Source organism: Hippocampus zosterae, chromosome 2 (genome assembly GCF_025434085.1).
Source record: "Hippocampus zosterae strain Florida chromosome 2, ASM2543408v3, whole genome shotgun sequence".
NCBI classification, from domain to species: domain Eukaryota; kingdom Metazoa; phylum Chordata; class Actinopteri; order Syngnathiformes; family Syngnathidae; genus Hippocampus; species Hippocampus zosterae.
This window is the reverse complement of record NC_067452.1, coordinates 23,708,356-23,730,425: the sequence shown is the minus strand read 5'-3', so window position 1 is coordinate 23,730,425 and position 22,070 is coordinate 23,708,356. Positions and strand designations below refer to the sequence as shown.

Here is a 22,070-nt window from a genome sequence, read left to right as displayed (position 1 = left end):
ACTGGCCAAAGAAACTCACAGCACTCCATGAGCGCCTAGCAACACAAATGAACCAGCTGCTGAGGGATGGGACTCACCCAGAATGGCTAACCGAAGGGCGAACGATCCTGATCATGAAGGATCCCTGAAAGGGTGCAGTCCCATCCAACTATCGGCCAATAACCTGTCTCTCCACAACATGGAAGCTCATGTCAGGCATCATTGCGGCTAAGATAAGTGGACATATGGATCAATACATGGAACGAAGCACAGAAGGGCATTGGTAGAGATACCAGAGGAAACTTCAGCTCCTGATTGACAGAACAGTCGCAGACGTACCAACCTGTGCACAGCCTGGATTGATTACAAGAAAGCCTATCACTCGATGCCACACACATGGATCACTGAATGCTTGGAGTTGTATAAGGTGAACAGGACCCTAAGAGCCTTCGTTGCGAACTCTCCCCACTGCTGTCCTGCATAGGACTGAAACCCCTAAGACAAGTAATCACCAAGACAGGCTATGGATACCACCTCAGAATGGAGCTACAATCAGTCACCTCCTCTACATGGATGACATAAAGTTGTATGCTAAGAGCGAAAGGGACATAGACTCACTGATCCACACAACCAGGATCTACAGCAGCAACATCGGGATGTCATTCGGGCTTGAGAAATGCAGTCGGATGGTGACTAAGAGAGGAAAGGTAGTCCGCACTGAAGGGGTCTCAGTCCCTAGAGAAGGCTGGCCTGAAGGACAGCACAGAGGCACTCATCCTGGCTGGTCAGGAGCAGGCCCTGAGCACCAGAGCCATTGAGTCCCAGATATACCACACCAGACAAGACCCAAGGTGTAGGTTGTGCAAAGAGGCACCTGAGACGATCCAACACATAACTGCAGGGTGCAAGATGCTGGCAGGGAAAGCCTACATGGAACGCCATAACCAGGTGGCTGGCATAGTCTACCGAAACATCTGTGCGGAGGTCAAAATGGGAAACACCTCCGAAGGTGGTGGAGAATGAGCGAAGATCCTGTGGCACTTCCAGATCCAGACTGACAAGATGGTAATGGCGAACCAACCAGATATTGTGATCAAAGATAAAGGACAGAGGGAAGCCGTTGTAGTGGATGTAGCGGTCCCAAGTGATCAAACATCAGGAAGAAGGAACACGAGAAACTCGAGAAATACCAAGGGCTCAGAGAGGAGCTGGAGAGAGCCTGGAAGGTAAAGGTGATAGTCGTGCCTGTGGTGGGCGGAGCACTCGGGGCAGTGACCCCCCAAAGTCGATGAGTGGTTGCAACAGATCCCGGGAACAGCATCGGACATCTCAGTCCAGAAATGTGCAGTGCTGGGAACAGCAAGGATACTGCGCAGAACCGTCAAGCTTCCTGGCCTCTGTTAGACGACCCGAGCTGAATGAGAGACGGACACCACCCGAAAGGTGAGATGAGGAATTTTTAATATATACTGTATATAGATGGATAGATAGATATCGTCTCATATATATTAATCAATCGCAACCACGCATTGTAACAGGCAAAACAATCAACTGCCCAAAAGACAGATGGTACCGTCCATAATTAACCCATAACCTTATTCATTGTTTTGCAAAATGGTGTGCCATGAGTTTTTTTTCCGATATGAAACGTGTGCCTTGGCTCACTACAGGTTGTGAAACACTTTATTCAAAAAATAGCATCTTATTTTGGCTTTTTGGGTCTTTAATCAGTTTGAAACATTGGTGCACTTTCCACTTGATATATGTATCACATAATTGACAATGTTGTTATTTTTCATGCATTCAGCCTCTCTTTGCCGTTTGAATATATAATTCTGTCTTATAATGAGCTCTGTTTCACAGTGATTAAGATCAGACAGTTTCACTGGCAATTAAAGACTGTTTATAATCAAAACTGTGCTGTACTTTTGTCAGCCCGGGTGGGAGGGAAGGTGATGCAGAGGATGCCTGATAGGGTCTGTAATGCAATGTTGTAAATTGCATCTGCCTTGATGGAAAACTCAGAAGAAGAATGCAGGTTCCTGTTTTGGCAGGGGTAATCTCCTTTTCTGAAGGTAAGCTTGTAGGAGCACCAAACTCAGGCTTGAATGAAATCAAACATGCCATCACTCAAAGTAATGTGATGCTTGTCCTACATTTCATCGCGTAAACTAAAGCGCAACAGAGAGTTGAGCGGTTCGGGTCACTGAGATGTTGGGTTGAGTAGTACAAACTGAAATAATGAACAAAAAGAATTCCTCAGCATGTTTATTGTTATAAAGGCATGTCAGGTAAACTGCAGGACGTCATTGTCTAAGGCAGCAACTTTGAAAATGATCATCTGTAGCCATTGGCATGTATTGTGAGCATTGAGCTCCGTGGTGATATTGTGCCCCTGAAGAAAAACCGAACCACAGGAGTGTATTGATAAATGGGCTGTCCAATTGGAAGACAACCATTGCACCTACCACATCGGTATGAGAATTATGATACCAAGGTGAAATTTAGTGATAAGCCTTCAACAATGCTCTTGTTGTTTTAGAAACCTCTTTAGCGAATGAAATACAGCAGCATTTCCTGAGTCCAAACGGTTAACATGTGAATGGCCTTGAATATGTAGGACTAATCAATCATATTTCCTTCAAAGCGAGGAAGTGAAATGAAAGCCTATCGTCTGGGTTAAATGTAATGTGTAGGGCAACAAGTACAATCAATCAGAAAGTGTCATTAGACAGGCAAAGGAAATGGGCATACTATTCATGGTAAAACCTCTTCAATAACATCTTGCCCGTCAAAGTTTACTCTCCAAAATTTCAGTCTGGAATTGCTTTCGACATCTTTTCAAATACCGTATTGGGCGATTGATAAGTGACATCAAACGGAAGGGATTCATTTTAGATTTATTCATAAAAAAGGAAACTTTTTCTCATTGTCGTTTCTGTAATGGTCGTTTTGAAAGCTTAAATGTGTGGCCTGGTGGAAATGTAATGGTGTGAACATAAATTCATCACTGACGTACTGTATCTAAGTCATAAAACAAATCTTGTAAAACGGTGTGCCCAAGCAAATGTTTTAGTTGTTTACTTTCCTTTTAATTAAGAACACATTTCCATAATTTTGTTTTGAGCAATACTTGACTGCAATTTATGTGTACATGTGCAGGGTGCTTACACTCCTGACACACTCAAGACACATTTCATTTACCCTGGAAATTCCGCTTCGTTCATTTATTTTTCATTCATATTTTCAAGGATTTCCTCATATCACTCATTCCTCATATTCCCATTGTGGCTGCAGAAAAAATATTGTTTACCAACGGTCCATTACAATACGAAGAGGCATTGCCTGCTTTTATGCAAATCAAATTGGAGAGGAACATTTTCAAAGGTTCATACGAATGTCTCTTCCATTAGATTTGACAGAGTTTTACCACTGGAATTAGACATTTGGATTTCCTGTTGCAGACTTTCTGTGATGTAAATGCACCGAAAGGACGAGTCCAGAGAGGGGAAAAAAAATTAAGGTTTGGTACGAATGCCAGCAGGATGAGTCCTCTCAGCATTCACAATCAGCAAGTGGGAACCTTTTCACTGGAATGTAATGAAAAAAATATCTGAAAAGTAAACAACGCACGGCATTGCAGGCTGTCTTGGTCTTTCTTGGGCTTTATGCCTTTGGCTGCTTGCATGCACAACAGAGATTTAACTCTAATTTAATCTTTCAACAAAGGAGGTGTGGATGTGTATTATTCTCTTTCCCTGCCAAATAACATCCTCCAACTTCAGCAGCATATCGCAAAGCATAACTAGCAGTCAGGAAGGGCTCTCTATTGGTGAGTGCCTTTCATCAGAGGCCGGTATTGATAAGGCAGGGCACCTGACTTTGTAGCGATTGATTTTGGTTTGAGGAAAGGTCGTGTTTAAGGACTTGCAAGTGATTCAAGCTGGCCGGCATCCATTTATTAGCCAAGTAAACATATTTGATACCATTGTTTAATCAAAGCAAACACGGATTCACCTCATTAGTTTCATCCTGCAGGTAACGACGTACTGATTGCAACTTTTGGGTTTGTCATGACTCTGCCAAATAACTTGGCTTTACTCTGAATGACACGTGTGGAACATGAAAATAAATAGCAAAAGACACCACAAAAAGAGGCAACTGTTTTGGTTAATAAAGCAAAGGGGAGTGTCAAGCATAATGACTTTTTCGTAACTTGGCGGTTGTGAAAACAGTATTTTTCTGTCTTAAGTTTTACTTGATATTTGTTTTGTTTGTGTGTCACTAGCAACGCTAATGTGTCTTGCACAATTTTGCGACATACTGTAATCATCGTAAATCATTGGTTACAGTAGTTCCAAACTGGTAAAATCGATCTCACGGGTCATCGGGACTTGCTTTTCAGCTCCACACGTTTTTTTCCTTCCCCTAGTCTTGGTGGGTCATTTAGTATCAGTATGACCAAGACACACACACACACACACACACACACACACACACACACACACACACACACACTTTCCATGAAACCATTGCTCTATAAATAAACCTCCCCATAGACCAGTGTCTCTCTCCAGGGGGGTCATTAATTTGCCTGTGTCAGTGGTATGCCCCACAAAAAGTCCATCAAACCTTGGAGGCCGCTTATCTTCAAGGCTTCACTTGCGATGGCGCAAGAAGTGTATATTCTCATTCTCATTAGAAAGAGGTCACGTAATTGAGTAATTGCGGCAAAACAAATGCTCTAAAATGACTTTTTGCTCCTCATATTTTAGTTCCAAACAAAAGGAAGGTGTTCCAAAATAACGCGGTTAATATTTTGAATGCACCTCTCAAAACTAGGACAATGCTAACCTCTTTGGTTTGCCAAGGGCCATGCCTCAGCTCAATGGCAAAAAAAAAAAAAAAAAAAAAAAAAAAAAAGAAATCCATCTCGAAAGAGTCCACTGTCTTGATGGTTTATGAAATATTCCTTCTCATTTATTTCCTCCAAATGTGATAAGACATGTTAGGCAGCAGAAGGTGAAAGACCAAATGTTTTCCAGTGGAGATAACACATTCTCCAGATAAGTAATACCGCCTGTGACTTCGATAACCCCAAGATGTTTAGTGCATGCTTGTTCATTCACTCAATGGTTCTGACTGAGTATTTATCTGTGGGCTTCTTTTGGAGGTTAACCCCTTGACCTACATCAGCGTATATATTCTGTTTCGCTCCATTGTGGCATGGTGGCTGTGAGTTTTTCTTTTTAATGAACTGTCTTGAAAGGGTTGTGGGATTTGTTTCAGTACTGAGCATTGTCATCACTGCTCATCCATCTGCCATGCAACGCTTTTCTACATATTATTTGTAAGGAGACAAATCATTTGAAGACTTTAAAATGCAAATAAAAGTAACCGTAAAACCTTTTTGCAAAAGATTCGTGCGAATAAACCGAACAAAATGTTGACCTTTGTTAAAGCTGAATGTTAGTTTGATCCATTTAACTGGATCTATTGTTCGTTAAACTCATTCAACGCTTGCTCAGAGAAACCTTGAAGACCTCGAGAGTAAATATAAATGTCATGTTCTGTGTCAATTTGACATTGTATGTAAGATGTCTGTACATTGTGCAATTTATGAAGGGTTCGAGATCTGAATAGAACATTGATCCTTTGGCAGAAAGAAGTTTTGAATATACCAGAGAGTTGAGGGTAAATTAGTGTGACATTAAGCCAAACATGTTGCCAAGAAGCCCCTGCCTATCGTCACGCCATATCATATATCAGGGGTGTCCAACCTTTTTTGACCGAAGATCTACTTTTCAAGCCAACCAACCTTCTGCGATCGACCGGTATCACACGTGCATGCATAAGCATGCATGCACGTATAAGCGCGCACAGGCGCACACACCCATGCACAAGCACCCAGCCACGGATGCCATGATGAGCAATGGCCTCAAGGGCCCCTAACATGTACAAAACTGAAAAATAAAGTAGATACAAGAGTTTGTCAAAGGAAATCACTGCCTAACTTAGTGGGAGACATGACAAGGAGGCATGGGAGGCTGCATGTTAAATGCATGACCGTCATTATTGGAGCTCATGTGTACTGTTTAAAATGCTTCTCCTGGAGCTCTATTTCCCCATTCTTTGCCAGTGCCATTGGTGAATCACAGATGAAACTAACTGAATGAGAATATTAGTAAAAAAGATATATCACCAGAGCACTGATTGCAAGCTGCAATTGCAGACTGCTGACCGCTAAACAACTTCCGGCGAGAGACGTTATGCGCTACCGGAGGTTTAAGATGACCTGCTTTTTTCTTTTCAAAATAATCAAATAAAGAAATACATTTATTTTTAGAGATCTGTCCCAAGAGAGGGTTGTGGGGGCACAAGCATCTTGCTGGGTGGGCACAGCTCGCCCCTGGGGTCGAGTCTGGTTAAAGATAAAAAATGTTCAACACAAAAAGAGATACTGGTGATAATTATCTATGGCCAATCTCTAGTTATCTGCACACTGCTCTTGCAAAATCAACTCTCATTGCGTTTGCACTGCAGAACGAACACAATTAAAAGAGCAGGAAGTTGCTCAGAGTGAATGTTACAGCCTACAGACGTGGAGTCGACATTAATATTTGATGCGATCAACAGAGGAAAGAAACATAGTGCCCAGCCTCGCCTCTTCTGTTATATTTAACCTTAACCTTAAACCTGCAACTAAAATTTGGTAGTGCTTTTGTTTCAACTGCTTCAATACCTTGTGCTGTGTTTTTAAAATGAGCCATCACAAAGAGGAGCAATTAAAAAAAAAACAATCATATTCTTGCTTGCCAGTATTACTGTACATTCCCCAGATGTTAGAGTAGATAAAAGTGACCTCCACTTTTTGCTCTTCATCACTTTGACAACTAGACCATACACGTGGGGAAAGTACTGTAAATGCATTTGGCTACGTTCTACATTCCATCTTGTTCATGTTTTTCAGGTGTGAGGCAAAACAAACTGGCTACTATGGAAAATTTGTCCTCCATTTGCCTTTTGCTGTCTTCTGAAAATATCACCTTTTTTTTATGGATCTATTTCCTCCAAGACGATGATGGTTCACTGAGATTCATCATTCACTTTTTTCTGGATGCAGAAACGTGGATCAAATAGCAGAAGTATTTTTTTTGTGCCAAACTATGCTTCTACATCTAACTATGAAAAATGGGCATTAGTAAATGTGCTCACGGGTAACAGGTTTCATTTGCTCAAGAAGCTAATTCTAATGCACTAAACATGTCGACTAAGACACACTACCCATCAGACTACCATATGCGCATACATGCCTGTCGGTCCAGGATTTCCAGGGGCCTGAACCAACCAACTTCAAAGGTGTAATTAATATTTTTCCTGCAATTTCAGTTTTTTTACCTTGCCAATGATTGTTTATCTAGATGTGAACTCCGATTGGCTGTCAACCAGTTCATGGTTTATCCCGCCTTTCGCCCCAAAACAGCTGGGATAGGCTCCAGCACACCCTTGACCCCTGTCAGGAAAAGCAGTACAGAGAATGGATGGATGGATGGTGAATAAAACCTTTATATTGCCATCTTCACAGTTTGCATACTGTACTTAAAAACACACACACACATAGTAATAGCCAGATGATTATGATGTGAAACAAATTATCTGGTTAATTTAAATGAAAGGTGTTAGAGCAGGTATGAAAGTGCAAGAGTTTGCCTTAGGTCAGGCTGTTTTCCCAGGAAAAAGTGATTGGCCATGTACTCATTATTTTTAAGTAGCTCTAGCCACTCTGGCCATTATCAGCCATTTTACACTGTGGCACTGCTGTCTTGTCAACAAACATTTGTGCCTGCTGACAGTTTTTAGAGCTCCTGCAAACAAAAAGAGGCATTACATAGCCGTTAGTTTATAAATCTGAGTTAGAGAACAATGAATCATAATTGTTAAACCTTCCCTGAAAGAAACACAAAAAAAACCTCCCGACACTTCAGCAAATTGGACTATTTGACGCCTTTATGTACAAAGGCTGAATAAGTGCTGTGCTGTATATCTATCACAGCCTGTGCTGAATCGGTTCCTGAAATAATAATCCACACGTATTAAAACAAAATTTATCCTTCATCTTACAAATACTACAGCAGAACCTCAAACATGGAACCTGAAATGCTCATAAACTGAAGTAATGTTTCCCATTGCAATGAATGGAAATGCAATGAATCCGTTCCAGCCCCCAAACTAAGTTAAACTTAAACATAAATATGCCATATACAAATAAGTCAAGATGGCGCCCGAGTAGGCAGCCGTCAGCAAGTGCTCTCATGAGCCTTGCTTTTTTTGTTGTTTTTGTGTTTCTTTTGTCACTTTGTGTTTGTTGTTATGTCGTGTGGACTTGATGTGGACCTTTTTCAGCATTTTTTGGCCACGACATTCATCAAGGAGGACTCTCTGCTTGGTGGTTGCGCCTTCTCGGCAGCATGGGTATACCAGCACTGTTTTTGACTGGAGGAATGTCAGCGCCATTTGACTGTCGTTGCTGGACAGGCCCGGGGCGCTTGTGTCTTGCGCCTGTAATGGGCAGCATTTTTCACAGCCCCGCTTTGTTCAGCGGAGAGATCGGTGCTGTTGAACGGTCTGCGGCTGGATGGATGGAGGTCTTGAGGAGCCGACGATGAGAAGAAAGGAGCGGATGCGGATTTGGAGCTGGGAGTCGCGGCTTGGAGTTTGAAGCGGATTACGTGGGACAGGAGAAGTTAACTAATCTCTTTTCGTCAATGGATGCTACAGCTTTGTGTTTGCTTTCAAAACTTAGCTTGTAGCAGACGTGTGCACATTTTCAGCATGACGTCTCTGATCCACTGGAGAAAGGACACTTTGATCCTCTCCTCTTTCATCTAGAACTGCTTCAGTCAACAAAGTGTATGCAGAAAATTGGTGAAGATTGAACGACTGTCTGTGTCCTATGTGTTGTCTTGTGTTATTTTTGTTATTTTGACTTCAAAATGGCGCCGCGAGAGTGGCTGCCTTTCCAGCAGCTCCTTCATTTTGTTGTTCTACTTCTTACTTTCATAACTTTGCTGCTGTGAATTGGGAATTTCTCCATTGTGAGACTAATAAAGGTTTTTCTTTTCTTATCTTAAGTGAAAACATTATGATAAATAAATACAACACTTAAAAAAACATGATCACAATTTGTTGCTCATTAACTTCAACCAAGGAGGGAAAACGTGGAAGTGGGTTTAGGATGTTCATGCATCCTGCTAGAGTCCACAAAGAATTATTGTTTTGCATCGCCCATTCATCACAAATGGCTTTTAGTTGAAATCTCATTTGACCGTGGTGGTTTGTCGACACAATTTGGATGTTGAACTGCAGTGATCGTTCCATTTGGAATGAGATAATTAATCACAGTTGTCATTGCCTAAATAACTGCTTGTCACCGTTTAACAAGTACAAATAACAGCACTACAGCAGCACTGCTTAAAGTGCCAAGGCCCATCAAACATTTAATCCTGCTCCAACATCTTATGAATTGTTTAAATGTAAAACATATGAATGTGGAGCCAATTTGTGAAAGAAATCTTATGATGAAAGAGGAGATCAAACTTTAAAAATAGGGGAAATAAATCATTATATATTACAGCCTGCCTGTTCTCCTCCTTCTTCAGAGACAGAAAGATATATTCAAACCCGCGCAATGCAAGAAAGGCTCCTGGCTACTGATTTGCATCAGACTTCTGTTTACAGTGTGTGTGTGTGCGTGTGTGTGTGTGCGCGTGTGTGCGTGTGCGCGTGCGTGTGCGCATATGTGCGTGTGCGTGTGCGTGTGTGTGTGTGTATGTGCGTGTGCGTGTGTGTGTGTGTACGTGCGTGCGTGCGTGCGGGTGTGTGTGTGGGTGTGTGTGGGTGTTTGTGGGTGTGTGTGTGTATGTGTGTGTGTGTTTCCATCACTTTCACACCAAGGGACAATTTAGAGTGTTCCATTAACCTGCCACCCATGTTTTGGAATGTGGGAGGAAACCAGAGTACCCGGAGAAAACCAATGCAGGTACGAGGAGAACATGCAAACTCCACATAGGAAGGCCGGAACTGATATTGAACCCTGCACAGTTGCACTGTGAGGCCGGTGTGCGAATCAGTTGAGCACTGTGCTCCCCTGGAGAACATCCAGGACATGTAAAACCGGCAGGTGCATTTTTTTTCCAAAAGTCTTGTCGAGATGTTCGCAATGAACACGTGTGTTTGAAAATAGAGACCAAGCCCTGGTAGATAGGCACAAAAAATGAGATGAGATTTTACTTTTTTTTTGGTCCCCATTCTGAACTTGAATGTCAGTTTACATTATGAATCAGCAGTTCTGAGGAGATATGATATGATATTCAAATTAAACGGAGGATGAGGATATCATTTTTGCTTGAGGAAAACTACTCTAGATGTAATTACAAGAGTAGGCTTGGCCAACGAATTTCATTCATTTCTATGCCTTCTGCTTAAAGTCGAATAACCTCAATTCATTATCACTCTCTTATACTACCCAAAGAGCTGGGGTGATTTCTATATTCAGACTCTTTAGAATGTTTTACCACAGTCAATATGATTTTGAAGTTGGATGATAATTAAAAAAAAACTGTTGAAAGTCCTCTATTAAAATGTAAATGGAATTATCATATTCTTGACTAGGTTCTCTCTTTGAATTTTTGCTACTGTCATATATAGGGTGCCGTGATATGTCCCAAGCTGTCTGTCTCAGCCAAATCAGCGAGATCTGGTTGGAGGTTACGCTGTGCTTTTTTTCCATCTCAGGCTTTTTCACTGTGGTAAAAATCATGGAATTTCACCATTCTGTCAGAAATCAGGATAGGCAGAGCTTATGATGTTATGCCGATGACATTTCTTGCTCACTGGACTAAACCAATAACCCTATCTCTATATATCTAATATATTGTCCTTTTTTTCGATTCTGTTCCTGCTCCTGTGTTGCCTGACGCTGACATTTATCTCGTTGAGTTGTTGACATTTTTGCCGTATGCACATGCATTTTTTTCAGACCGTGCAAGAAACAAAGTGGCATCAGATGTAGGTGATATTATAATGCATGTCTATCTGATTTCGATACTAAATCATAGTCAGGTCTTTTTAACCTACAATCTAAATCCAGTTTAAGGGACAACATTGAGAATAACCTCATTTTTATTGTTCATGTCATGGAAGATGAATTACTAAGAACATAGAAATGCTCAGAGCTGACGACTTGGAATATAATTACACAAGGTTGCTGTCCTTTGGATAGTGTGTTCATTGAAAACACAAAACTGTGTAGCGCCCCTTTTAGTGCGAGTGATCCAGTCACTAATATAAAGTTCATTTTGCACGGCTGATTCAAAGTCTGGCAAAGTCACGCATGCACCGCCAGAAATTACTTTCTTTATTAGAAGGATTTTCAAGCGCTTAATCTGCCACCGTTGGCATTGGCACCCACGCTGCGCTATAAAGCTTGACAGGCGAAGCAAACGTAAGGCGCAGTAGATAAGCCGTAGCCCAACTCCACCTGAAACTCATGTCCATCAGTATTATAGAAACAATAGGGAATATATATTTGTGGTTTCGACCAAACCCACCAATTTTAGGGGTGTTCTTATAGATGCAGTTAATCCATAGGACCAAGAAACGTCTGTGAAAGAGGCTGGTTATCATCCACGATCATTTTGAATACTATTATGTCAAAGTATTGTTAACCGTGTACTATGCTGCAGGAGAGGCTTATTGGTGCAGTCTGAATCCTGCTCATGGTTACAATATGCGAGAAAAACACAATGTTATCACATTTGCCACTGTTATATACTAAAATTGCTTCTGCACAAGAGTCAACTTCAACCGTGTTTATCTCTGTCATGGCTGACATATTTTTCACAGTACTGTTAGGTGCTAGAAATTGAGAATATTCTGAAACCCGAGCTCATTAACACCTTCCAAACACTTTTGAACAACACATGAATGCAGTCTAACCAATGCTGCCTGATCACATCAATGTTTGTCAAGAAAAACATTTTCACATATAGGTTGTTTGGGATTTGAACACGTAGAAGTGGAAAGTCAGTGCATCATGGCCTGCTGGTGGCACTGGGAGCTTGCATCCATCCATTCTCTGTACTGCTCATCCTCAGACATTGGGTACTTTCATACTACAATGACCAGAGAGTTATAGCTCCTTCTATCTTTTATACGTGAGACAAAAAGATGCGCAGTGAGATGTGCAGTGACTCGCTTTTCTGGCTGTGCACATCCTCCTGTCCACTCAAATCTGTCATGAACGCATCCTCATGACAGATACGCAGGTTGGGCTAAAATGTGGGCATTCGCTGTCAAATCTGGTCCTGTGCGTATGTCGGGAAATGATGTGAGTTATTATAACTTTGGTGATTCTGTGCATCACCTGAAAAAGAGGTGAAACCCTTTTACAACCCAGCGGGATCTTAGTGGAAATGCTGATGGAAATGCTTCAAGCATTCATCCTAGGTCATCTCGAAAGACCAAACCCAAGCAGATCCTTGGATGAAAAGTGCCTCGTTTCAGACCAAAGTTCCAAGGTGTGAAGGTCCCACTGACACGGCTCAAAGGGTTGGCATCTGCTTGCAGACTAACCACTGCACATATTCAAGCTGACACAACTTGCCTCTCAGAGCATCCCAGAGGAGCATAAACATTCACTTCATGACACACCAGATTCAGCCTCAAAACAAGACAGGGAAATGTTTAGAAGAAGTGTGACGGCCGGAGACAACAGAGGCATCGGATCAGAATTCCCCTCACTGCCCGCTCTGCTCGTCAGATGCAAATCAATGAAACAAACCTGTGTCTAGTTTGCAGTTTTTGTTAAAACACCGTCTTCATTCTTTTTACATCTGGCCTGAATACGGCATCGCTATTTGACAGTAGAACGTAATGCAGTGACTCAGCGTTCATTACACATCATGTGGGGGGTGGTGGGGGTGCGGGGGGTAAAAGGATTACTCAGTTCTCATGAAACTTGGATGGGAAATGAATAAAAGAATTCGAGATGAATGCTTCTGCTTGACTTTGTTGTGAACAGGATGAGTCACTTGACATTCTTCAAATTTGTGTAACTCAAGGATGAACCGATGTGATGTGGGTAGCTCCATTCACACACATCTTATATTTGCAATGACATGATGAGGTTTTATTGTCAAATGCAAGCACAATTCCTTCTATTTCCACAGTAGCCAACATTGTATTTGTTTAGCATGAGCCTCTGACCTGAAAGTGTCAGCTGTCACCCCAGCGGGTCCAACGCATGATTTGTTTTTCAGTTTTTATGCTGTTTGTATGCCCTTCTTGATGTGATTGACCCGTTTTACACAGCTACCAATGTAAAGTGTTGAAAATGTGCTTGCTCTCTATGAAGAGGTAATGATAATTGCGCAACAAACTTGTCGTTGATTCTTTCATTGCAACTGTCTTGGTTTGGGCAATATGCAAGCGTAATTTTACTCTTGCGAAAATACCACCACAGCTATCGTAATAGCCATGGGTTTTTGCAACATCTCACCTGTGTAAACGCATTGTCAAGCATGATTATACTGCTAAAGAATAATGAATCTTCACTCCTGTTATTTTGCCCTGACAGATCCCCCAGGTGAGTTACGCCTCCACAGCTCCAGAGCTGAGTGACAACACGCGTTACGACTTCTTCTCTCGGGTGGTGCCGCCTGACACCTATCAGGCGCAGGCCATGGTGGACATCGTCAAAGCCATGAGCTGGAACTATGTCTCCACTGTGGCCTCTGAGGGAAACTACGGAGAAAGCGGTGTGGACGCGTTCATTCAAAAGTCTCGAGAGGACGGTGAGTCTCTTTTCTGATCTCTTACAACAAACATTCCATCTACTGCGGTCAACACCGATGGAATGACAAAGTTTGCAGCGCTCTATACACTTGACCTGAGCTCACATGTCATCACTGTTTATAATTTCATCCATCCGTTTTCTTTATCACTCACTGACATCAGACAAAAGAGAGACAGCACTATGCACTGGTTGTCAGTCAATCACAAGACAAACTGGAAAGAGGCAGACAACCATTCACACTCACAATGTCAGTGAGTGGCAACCGGACCCACGCTGCCTGCACAGAAGTCGGGCAGGGGAACCACAACTATATCGTCGATGACCGCAGTATACAGCGCCGTGAAAAAGTATTTGCCCCCTTCCTTTGCATATTTATCACACATAAAGATTTCAGTTCATCAAACCAATTTTAGGATCACAGAAACAATCCAAGAAAATACAAAATGCAGTTTCTATTGTATTTTTATTTTCTATTTTTATGGTTAACTCACACAGTGTCTGTGACGAATGACAGTTTTGGGAAAGCTGAGTTCAATTTCACAGGCAACACCTTTGTTGCACCACGTTTGTTGAATCAAGAAATCACATACATAGAATCCGTCAGACAAAGTGAAGGAGGCTACAAGAGCTCAAGAAACAAATGCAACATAAGATAAGATAAGATATCCTTTATTCGTCCCACACTGGGGAAATTTACAGCCTCCAGCAGCAAGAATGTATGTAGAAAGAAGAAAGAAGAAAGAGAAAAAAAACAACAAACATTTTTCAAATTAAATGCAATATGAACACAAAAATGGATAAATCGCCGTACTATTTACAATTTTCCTTCACATCATGCCACGATCCGAAGAAAAATCAAGAAGAAATTAGAAAAAAAAGTTATGGAAATCTATCAGTCTGGAAAAGTTTACAAAGCCATTTCAATGGGGAGCCCCTCTGTCAGATTAAAATTGGTTGAATGACCTGAAAACATTTGTATGTGATAAATATGCAAAGAAGACAGAAATCAGGAAGGAGCCAAATACTTTTTCACAGCACTGTAGACTTCATTTTCTACAGTAAATTGATCTTTGAAACAACACTGACCAATCAATAATCAAGTTATAAATATCGTCATCACCTGGGGAGGGGATCTAACTTTGTATCAGCCTGACAGACGAAATGGTTTGTTTCACTTCAGAGTTTGTTTATGCAAACCGATTTATAAAAACACCAATTTTTGGAAGAGGGAAACTTCAATTTTCAAATGATTCATCTCCATATCCATGTCATGATTGATATTTTTTCCCCTCTCCATCCACAAGTGCGACAGTACGGTAGTACAGGATTAAAGAATTGTTTCAGGGTGAAGTCCTTTTTGGGCAATAGTGGAATAATCCAAAGGAGGAAACAAGAAGAACAAGAGAAAAACCCTGCACTGGTAATACTGGAGAAGTCGTTGATGTCAAAACAGAATCCATGAATTCAAAATCTATCTATCAATCTATCTGTCGAGTCCAAACATTTTATTGCAGACTTAGAGATAACATACTTTATACTAATCGTAATTTACAATTTGATTTCAAATTTAGATCGAATGAACTATATCTGCTGTTTTCTTATAATCGATTAAAACAATGCGTTCAGGTTCCCTCCGTTTTGCCTCCCGTCACAACTTTAAGCTCTATCCACTCTGTCATGAGTGCTGACAGTCCAGGAAAAACATCCACGTTGCACCTGTTCCGTCTCTAGTTACAGTCAATCTTTCCAAAGGATGTCACTCTTTGAAGTCGAGTCACACTCAGCATGCCATGAAGATCAGATGCAACACGTCTGCCCCATCCTGGAAGCTGACTGAGCATTCCCAACATCTGTCCACTACTTTATGAATACGTCAGTGTCACTTGGTGTTACCCACGTACTAAACGCATAACCGGTTACGACCAAAAGTAGTAACAATGGCAAGTTCAATGGTTACTGATGGAAAAGTAGAGCACAAACAATGTCATTCAAGCACAAAGCGCCCGGGTGAATGTTGGGAAACAGCATGACACTCAGTGTCTCATTGGAGGTTGTGAACATCATTTCACGTTTCTCGGAATTGAAATTGGGTCTCCTCTTACGTAAGCTGGTCTATTATGCATCCTTGTACAAGCTTAACAGGAGTTATTTTTAAATTGCAATACTTCCGTTCACATTAGAAGAAGAATACATTGCATTTCATGAAAAGGATGAGTTCCATCTTGGAAATGAAAGATTGTTGAATGGTCGATTCACTGCTAATTGATCTACGTTTAAATTGACTCACTCCTCACTCCTTTGTGCCAGTTTATTTTTGACAAAGTTTATGCCCAGAGACAAATCATAAGACTACAACAGGAATACTCACTAGAGTGTGTGTTTCTCTCTCTCTCTCTCTCTCTCTCTCTCTCTCTCTCTCTCTCTCTCTCTCTCTCTATATATATATATATATATATATATATATATATATATATATATATATATATAGTATTTGTCTGTGTCATTGGGCCTGTTTCTGCGACATAGGTTGCTTGAGCAACCACAGAACTGTTAACCAAGCTTATTTTAGCATGATTTAGCAACATCATTGTTTATTTAGAGTTGTGTGTGCAAACCTTACTTCTCTTCTGTCAATGGTTAATTTGTGACATTTGCTCATATAAATGACACATTTGGACTGCATGGGGAGACCGGGATGAGAAAAAAAAATCTGAATGTAATTATGAGGGGAATACTTCTGCGGAAAATGGTCTATCTTTAAGACTTGGAACCCTTTACAAGACGCAAGATTTTCATTTAGACACTTCTCATTGCAACATTAGACTAATCCTCGAGTGGGATGAGGCTCCATTGTCATTACGGAAGATGAGATGAAACACGTTTTCTGTTTGATGCCTCGCTGTTGTCATCCTGTCTTGTTCTCAATGCACAAGTTCATGTTCCACGATGGGTCCTTCTCTGAGCTTCTCTTTGAAAAGCCCTCGTACCTTCTGTGTCCTAAGAGAGCACAGAGATGTGTGCAGTAATAGCAGCTAACACGTCACTTAACTGTCACCTCGTGGAAAGCGTGGTACTGTCTGAGGGTAGTGTGCACCTTTCATTGTACCCTGAAATCAGACTTCTTCTCCGTCATATTGGTCTAAAAGGCGATGTTTGGCTTTTGTCTGCGTATTTTTTCCCCCTAATTTTATCGTCTTGGGAAGATGCAGACAGATGGTTCATAAAATAATTGTCGTCATTTTAAAGGGTTGAGGAGGTCAAAAGAAGTTCACACTATCTCACAAATGACAGGAGATGTGGGAAAATGTCAAAAAGAAACATCATCTGAAAGCATATTGTCTTTAACATTGTCTGAGAGGGGAAGTTAAACGTTCTTTTTTGGGGTGGGGGGGGGTTCAACAAGTAGAGTTGCTTTCGTAGGCCTTTGAGGTCTAAAAGCATTTCCTTAGACCTTACCCGCTACAATGTACTTCACACGTTTTCAAGCCTAGGAGCATATTTACTTCGTTCAGAGAAGAAACCAGAAATGGATGACAGGCTAAGCAAGAGTTCAACTCAGGGCCATTTAGTTCATTTTCCTTTCCCTTTTTTCCCCTTCCATTTCTCCTGCTTCAAGTATGTGCTTGTTAAACATGCACTAGTTTGAAAATACAGTTTCAGAACAATTATACATATCAGATTACCGGTATGTACTGTATAATATATATATATATATATATAGCCAGTGAAGGTTTTAGTTGCGGGTGAGCAAAAAAAGAATGATATTATTTGCATCAAGTGATTTTTGAGCGTAAGGTGAGAAGCTTGGTCATCCGGGAGGGGCTCAAAGTCGAGCCGCTTCTCTTCCACATCGAGAGGAGCCAGATGAGGTGGCTTGGGCATCTGATTCGGATGCCTACTGAGCGCCTCCCAGGTGAGGTGTTCTGGGCATGTCGCACCGGGAGGAGACCCCGAGGAAGACCCAGGACCCGCTGGAGAGACTATGTCACCCAACTGGCCTGGGAACGCCTCGGGATCCCTCGGGGAGAGCTGGAAGAAGTAGCTAGGGAGAGGGAAGTCTGGGCTTCCCTGCTAAAGATGTTGCCCCCGCGACCCTAGTTAAGCGCTAGATGTTCTTAGATGATGGATGGATGGATTTTTGAGCATCCTGTCACAAAGGGAGAACACAAACTCATATCTGAGTTTCTATCTTGTCAAGCTTTAACTATGCCATCTAATCTTTCATATTTCTATCCTTCCATTTTCAACTGCTTAACTTGTTCAGTGTCACGGTGCAGCTGGAGTCTATGTCCTAGCTGACTGTGTCAAAGGCAGACGACACTGTGGATTTGTCATCAGAGCACACATGCCTTGACAGATAAGCAGATAAGCACTCCCATTTTCATCGACAGTCAACAACCATACACTGGTTGCACAAATCCCCTCCATGTGCCACAACTCCATCAGTAACTAAAATTGCTTCTTAAAAGTAAGACCCATTTCAATTTAGGTCATTAATTGCATTTGTATAGTGGACTTAAAAACACACACTCAAATAGACAAAGAAGGGAATGATATTCATCGCATTGTTTTGTAATATTAACAATTGGACAAAAGCAAGTTTAGTTTAGAATAAATCCCAATTTATCAAGGAAATGCCCTACGTCGAGTGCGGCTCATCTGACCTCTGCAGGGTAGTTCCTGGGCCTTGCTGGAGGCACAATTAAAGTTTAACACTCAAAAAGTATTTTGCTATTTAGACTTCACAGGGAAGAAGGGAACACAAGAACCTTGGTGCACTTTAACAAGACCCCGGTCAACCTAAAATCAAGTTCTTCAAAAAGCGACTCAAATTGTATTCTCTTTTAATATACTGTAAATTAGGTCTGGTCAGTAATTTACTATTGTTTTTGTAAAAGTGATTTACAACGTGTGAATGAAAGACACACGTTACCATTTTTTACAAGCCGTAACTGCGTAATTGTGTCCAGCATTGACTTCCCCATCACTTAAGAAGGCTGCTGACACAAATCTGTCCGTTTGAATAATTTGAACCTCAGTTCAGAATAAAGAAATTTGGTGAGGAGAACATTAGCTGTAACCATGACAACCACAGTGAATCCTGTATAGTTTGCATATGCACAAAGCAGTCCGACGTGCCGCTCTTTCACTCAGCCACAAAGCTGTTTATCATGTCTGCAGCATGATGGAATACAGAATAGTGTCATGTGCTCAGGGACCAAAACGAGACTATATAGGATGGATGTGACTGCCAGTGACTTTTGAACAGCGTTCTCACCACATAGAAGCCTCCTGCATTGACTTTAGCACTCTTCTTTTTCGACACGATTGATGTTTGCGTTGTCTGAGTTGAAAGGGATGCTCATGTTCTTTTTTTGCACAGTGCTGAGAAGATGTTGAAAGTTTCAAACTACAACGGTTACAATTTGACAACATGATTCAATACAAGTGTGCAAAGCCCAAAGCCAAATTGAAAAATATAATTCAGTCAATAAAATCACATTTTGAGTAGGACTTTAACATTTGTTGATCTGGATCCAGTATTTGTGCTGTCTCACTAACTAATAAACATTCCACAATCCCACTAACAAAACCTTGCCATGCACATTAGTGTTTTGATTGACAATGTCATTAAGATATTGATTGATCATTCATTTTATTATTGTGCAGTGGTGTGAAACTGCACTGTATTATTGTGAGTAGCATTTGTGAAGTCTTGCCCCTCTCACATAGCAGCTTCTCTGACTCTGTGGTTACAAACAAAATGTTGGAACAGACTCGCTGAGCTGGCGTCTGCAGGTTACACATCGGCAAACATAAAATCATACCGGTTGAGGCAAACTCAGAGATCAGGAGCAACACAGACACCTGATTAGTACAAAAAAAAAAATCTCAAAGGAAATGTGCCTCCTCGGGTCACCATTCACACAAATACTCATGTACCGTATTCGTTTAGCTAAGAACTTGCTATCTCCTGGAAACTAGGACACAGTTGTATGTTTATTTATTTATTTATTTATTTTGTGCAGACAGACAAATCCTTTGTGCCAGCGCCCTGTGAGTCGAAATAATCATATCTTCTATTTGGCGTCACACTTCTCTATAAAGTGGGTTCAAAAGCACCCGTCAGTCTGGGTGTCTGTGTGATCAAAGCGGTCCAAGTCTTGCACAAAGTGCAGTCTAACTGTGCTCATGAGGGGAGTTTTCTTTTTTTAAAAACAACTTTGGGAGTGAATGAGTTAATGGCGAGAGTTCATGCAGGAGGTTTATACATTTAAAAGGAACTGCAACAAGATCTCCACTTGTGGATGATTCTATGAAGACTTGGACACCGCCAAATCCACTAAATATTTTCCATCACCTGTGCTAAACCTCAGAACTGACTTTCAGCTGGTCTAAAGTCTAGTCTACTTTCTGTCACCAAATTGTCAGATGTGCCGGAGGCGTGGAGAAGAAAATTCTCTCAGTTCGCCGGAATGCCTGACGTGGCACAGAGCAGTCTGTCAAATTCCCAAACACGGGAAACTGGACTCACCAATGGCAAGAAAATGAAGATGCACAGGTTTTTACACTGACGACACATGGAGCTTTCTAAGAAAATAGGGCTCCTGGAATTTGTTTTGCATGCTGAAATAGCGGCCCCAGTGTTCCAGGTTAGCTATCGCAGGCCTCAATGTTGGCATCTGATATTCATGGCACATTTGTGCAAGATGAGTGCAGAATATGCAAGGGGAATGTACTCAACACCATGCTCAATTACCACTGGCCATTACACGTTTCAGCAATGTCGGTCAGGGATAAACAGGGAGCATCCACTTCTACTCATGAGCCTCCAGCATGCTGATGTGAGTTCAGACTTGCTGACAGAGAAAACCCGTTGCCATTTGGCTAAAGAAAACAGCAATGCCAACACCAGTTTTCAGTTGATCCATCAACTTTGGGGCCCGAATGCAACGAGCGCTGGGATTTACAGTAACTTCTTGCATGATTAGCCGTATCATCAATATAGTGTAAGCTCGATCTGATTTCTCTACTTTCAGGGACCAATGATGAAGTCTCGATTAAGAGTAACACAAACTGGTTCTCTTCTTCATACACTCGGAGACCAATTTATATGAATGCAACAACACAATAACATGTAGTGAGTTAAATGACATTGTTGTCATAATGATCCACCTCTTATTTCCCTCGTATTCAACTGCTGGTAGTTCTTCTGGTAATTAGGTGAAATTCATTTTTAATGTTCTCAGGTTGCATTTTGATGTTGGGATTTTTTTGCCTGATTTGGAAGTTTTCTTGCCAAACTTCAGCTGCATCAGGTCACTTTCCCAACTGTGCAAGTGAGCACAGCCCAGCACATGCTCACTGGAAGCAGGACAACATGTTGCAATCTTGACGTAGGGCCCACATTCAGCTGCATAAATTCTTTGTGATAGCGTTTGCCAAATTGGAGGGATGTGTTACTTATTTGCCAATGTTGGGAGGTATGTCTTTTTGTTCACCCTCTGCAATCTTCGTTTTTTGATTGTTTCTTTTTTTTTTTCATCATGCTGTCCCATGGGATGGCGACAGTCGTCACATTGGGTTCCTGGTCAGGAGCCAGGCGTACAGTGCAGTCTGCACAGTGCTTTGAAATTCTTGATCAAAGCTGATGGGAATTCACAGCTCTGTGCAGCTCAAACATACTCTGTAATTATTAACTGTTTCCTGCTAAATTATTGAAAAGAAGTTGCAATGATTTTTTTTCTCTCTCTCTTTTCATTGAAATGTATGGATACACTTCTCACATGTCTTGCCAAATTTGAACAGTAGCTCTGTTGTTTTTCAGGAGTCGTTACTGCTACCTAGATATAAATTTAACTTGCTCGGAAAGAAAGATGTTAAGTTACCATTCCATCACTGGAAATCTTTGTATGTTTCTGTTTAATTGTTTTAGCAGGTAGATATGGTGTGCCACAATTAGCTAACATCCCCGAAAAAACATGTCATGCTCAATACCACTGCTCACCCTCAAGTGTCAAACAAAAAGTAATATTTGTGGTCTCATCTGGCAAACGATGGACGAGAATAGAAGTGGCTCGCCCCCTCCTCTGTGGTGGCTATTTTTACAAGTTGTTTTAGGTTGTGCTCAGCCGTCAGGAGCAATGAGCATTGGGAGAGAAATACACTCGTCATTAAGTTTTCAACAATGGCTGCTGCAATATCATCGGGGATGCTTCCGTTTGTCAGTTTTATT

General features: G+C 41.4%; 1 protein-coding gene across 2 annotated transcripts in view; it reads left to right on the top strand.

Moving 5' to 3' along the window:
- LOC127595584 (metabotropic glutamate receptor 4-like) overlaps window positions 1-22,070 on the top strand; it is a 135,995-nt gene that overhangs the window by 78,777 nt on the left and 35,148 nt on the right. For both annotated transcript variants that reach the window (XM_052057199.1, XM_052057200.1), the window contains exon 3: window positions 13,616-13,832. In XM_052057199.1, the coding sequence (XP_051913159.1) occupies window positions 13,616-13,832 (217 nt within the window). The remainder of the gene's footprint in view (window positions 1-13,615; window positions 13,833-22,070) is intronic.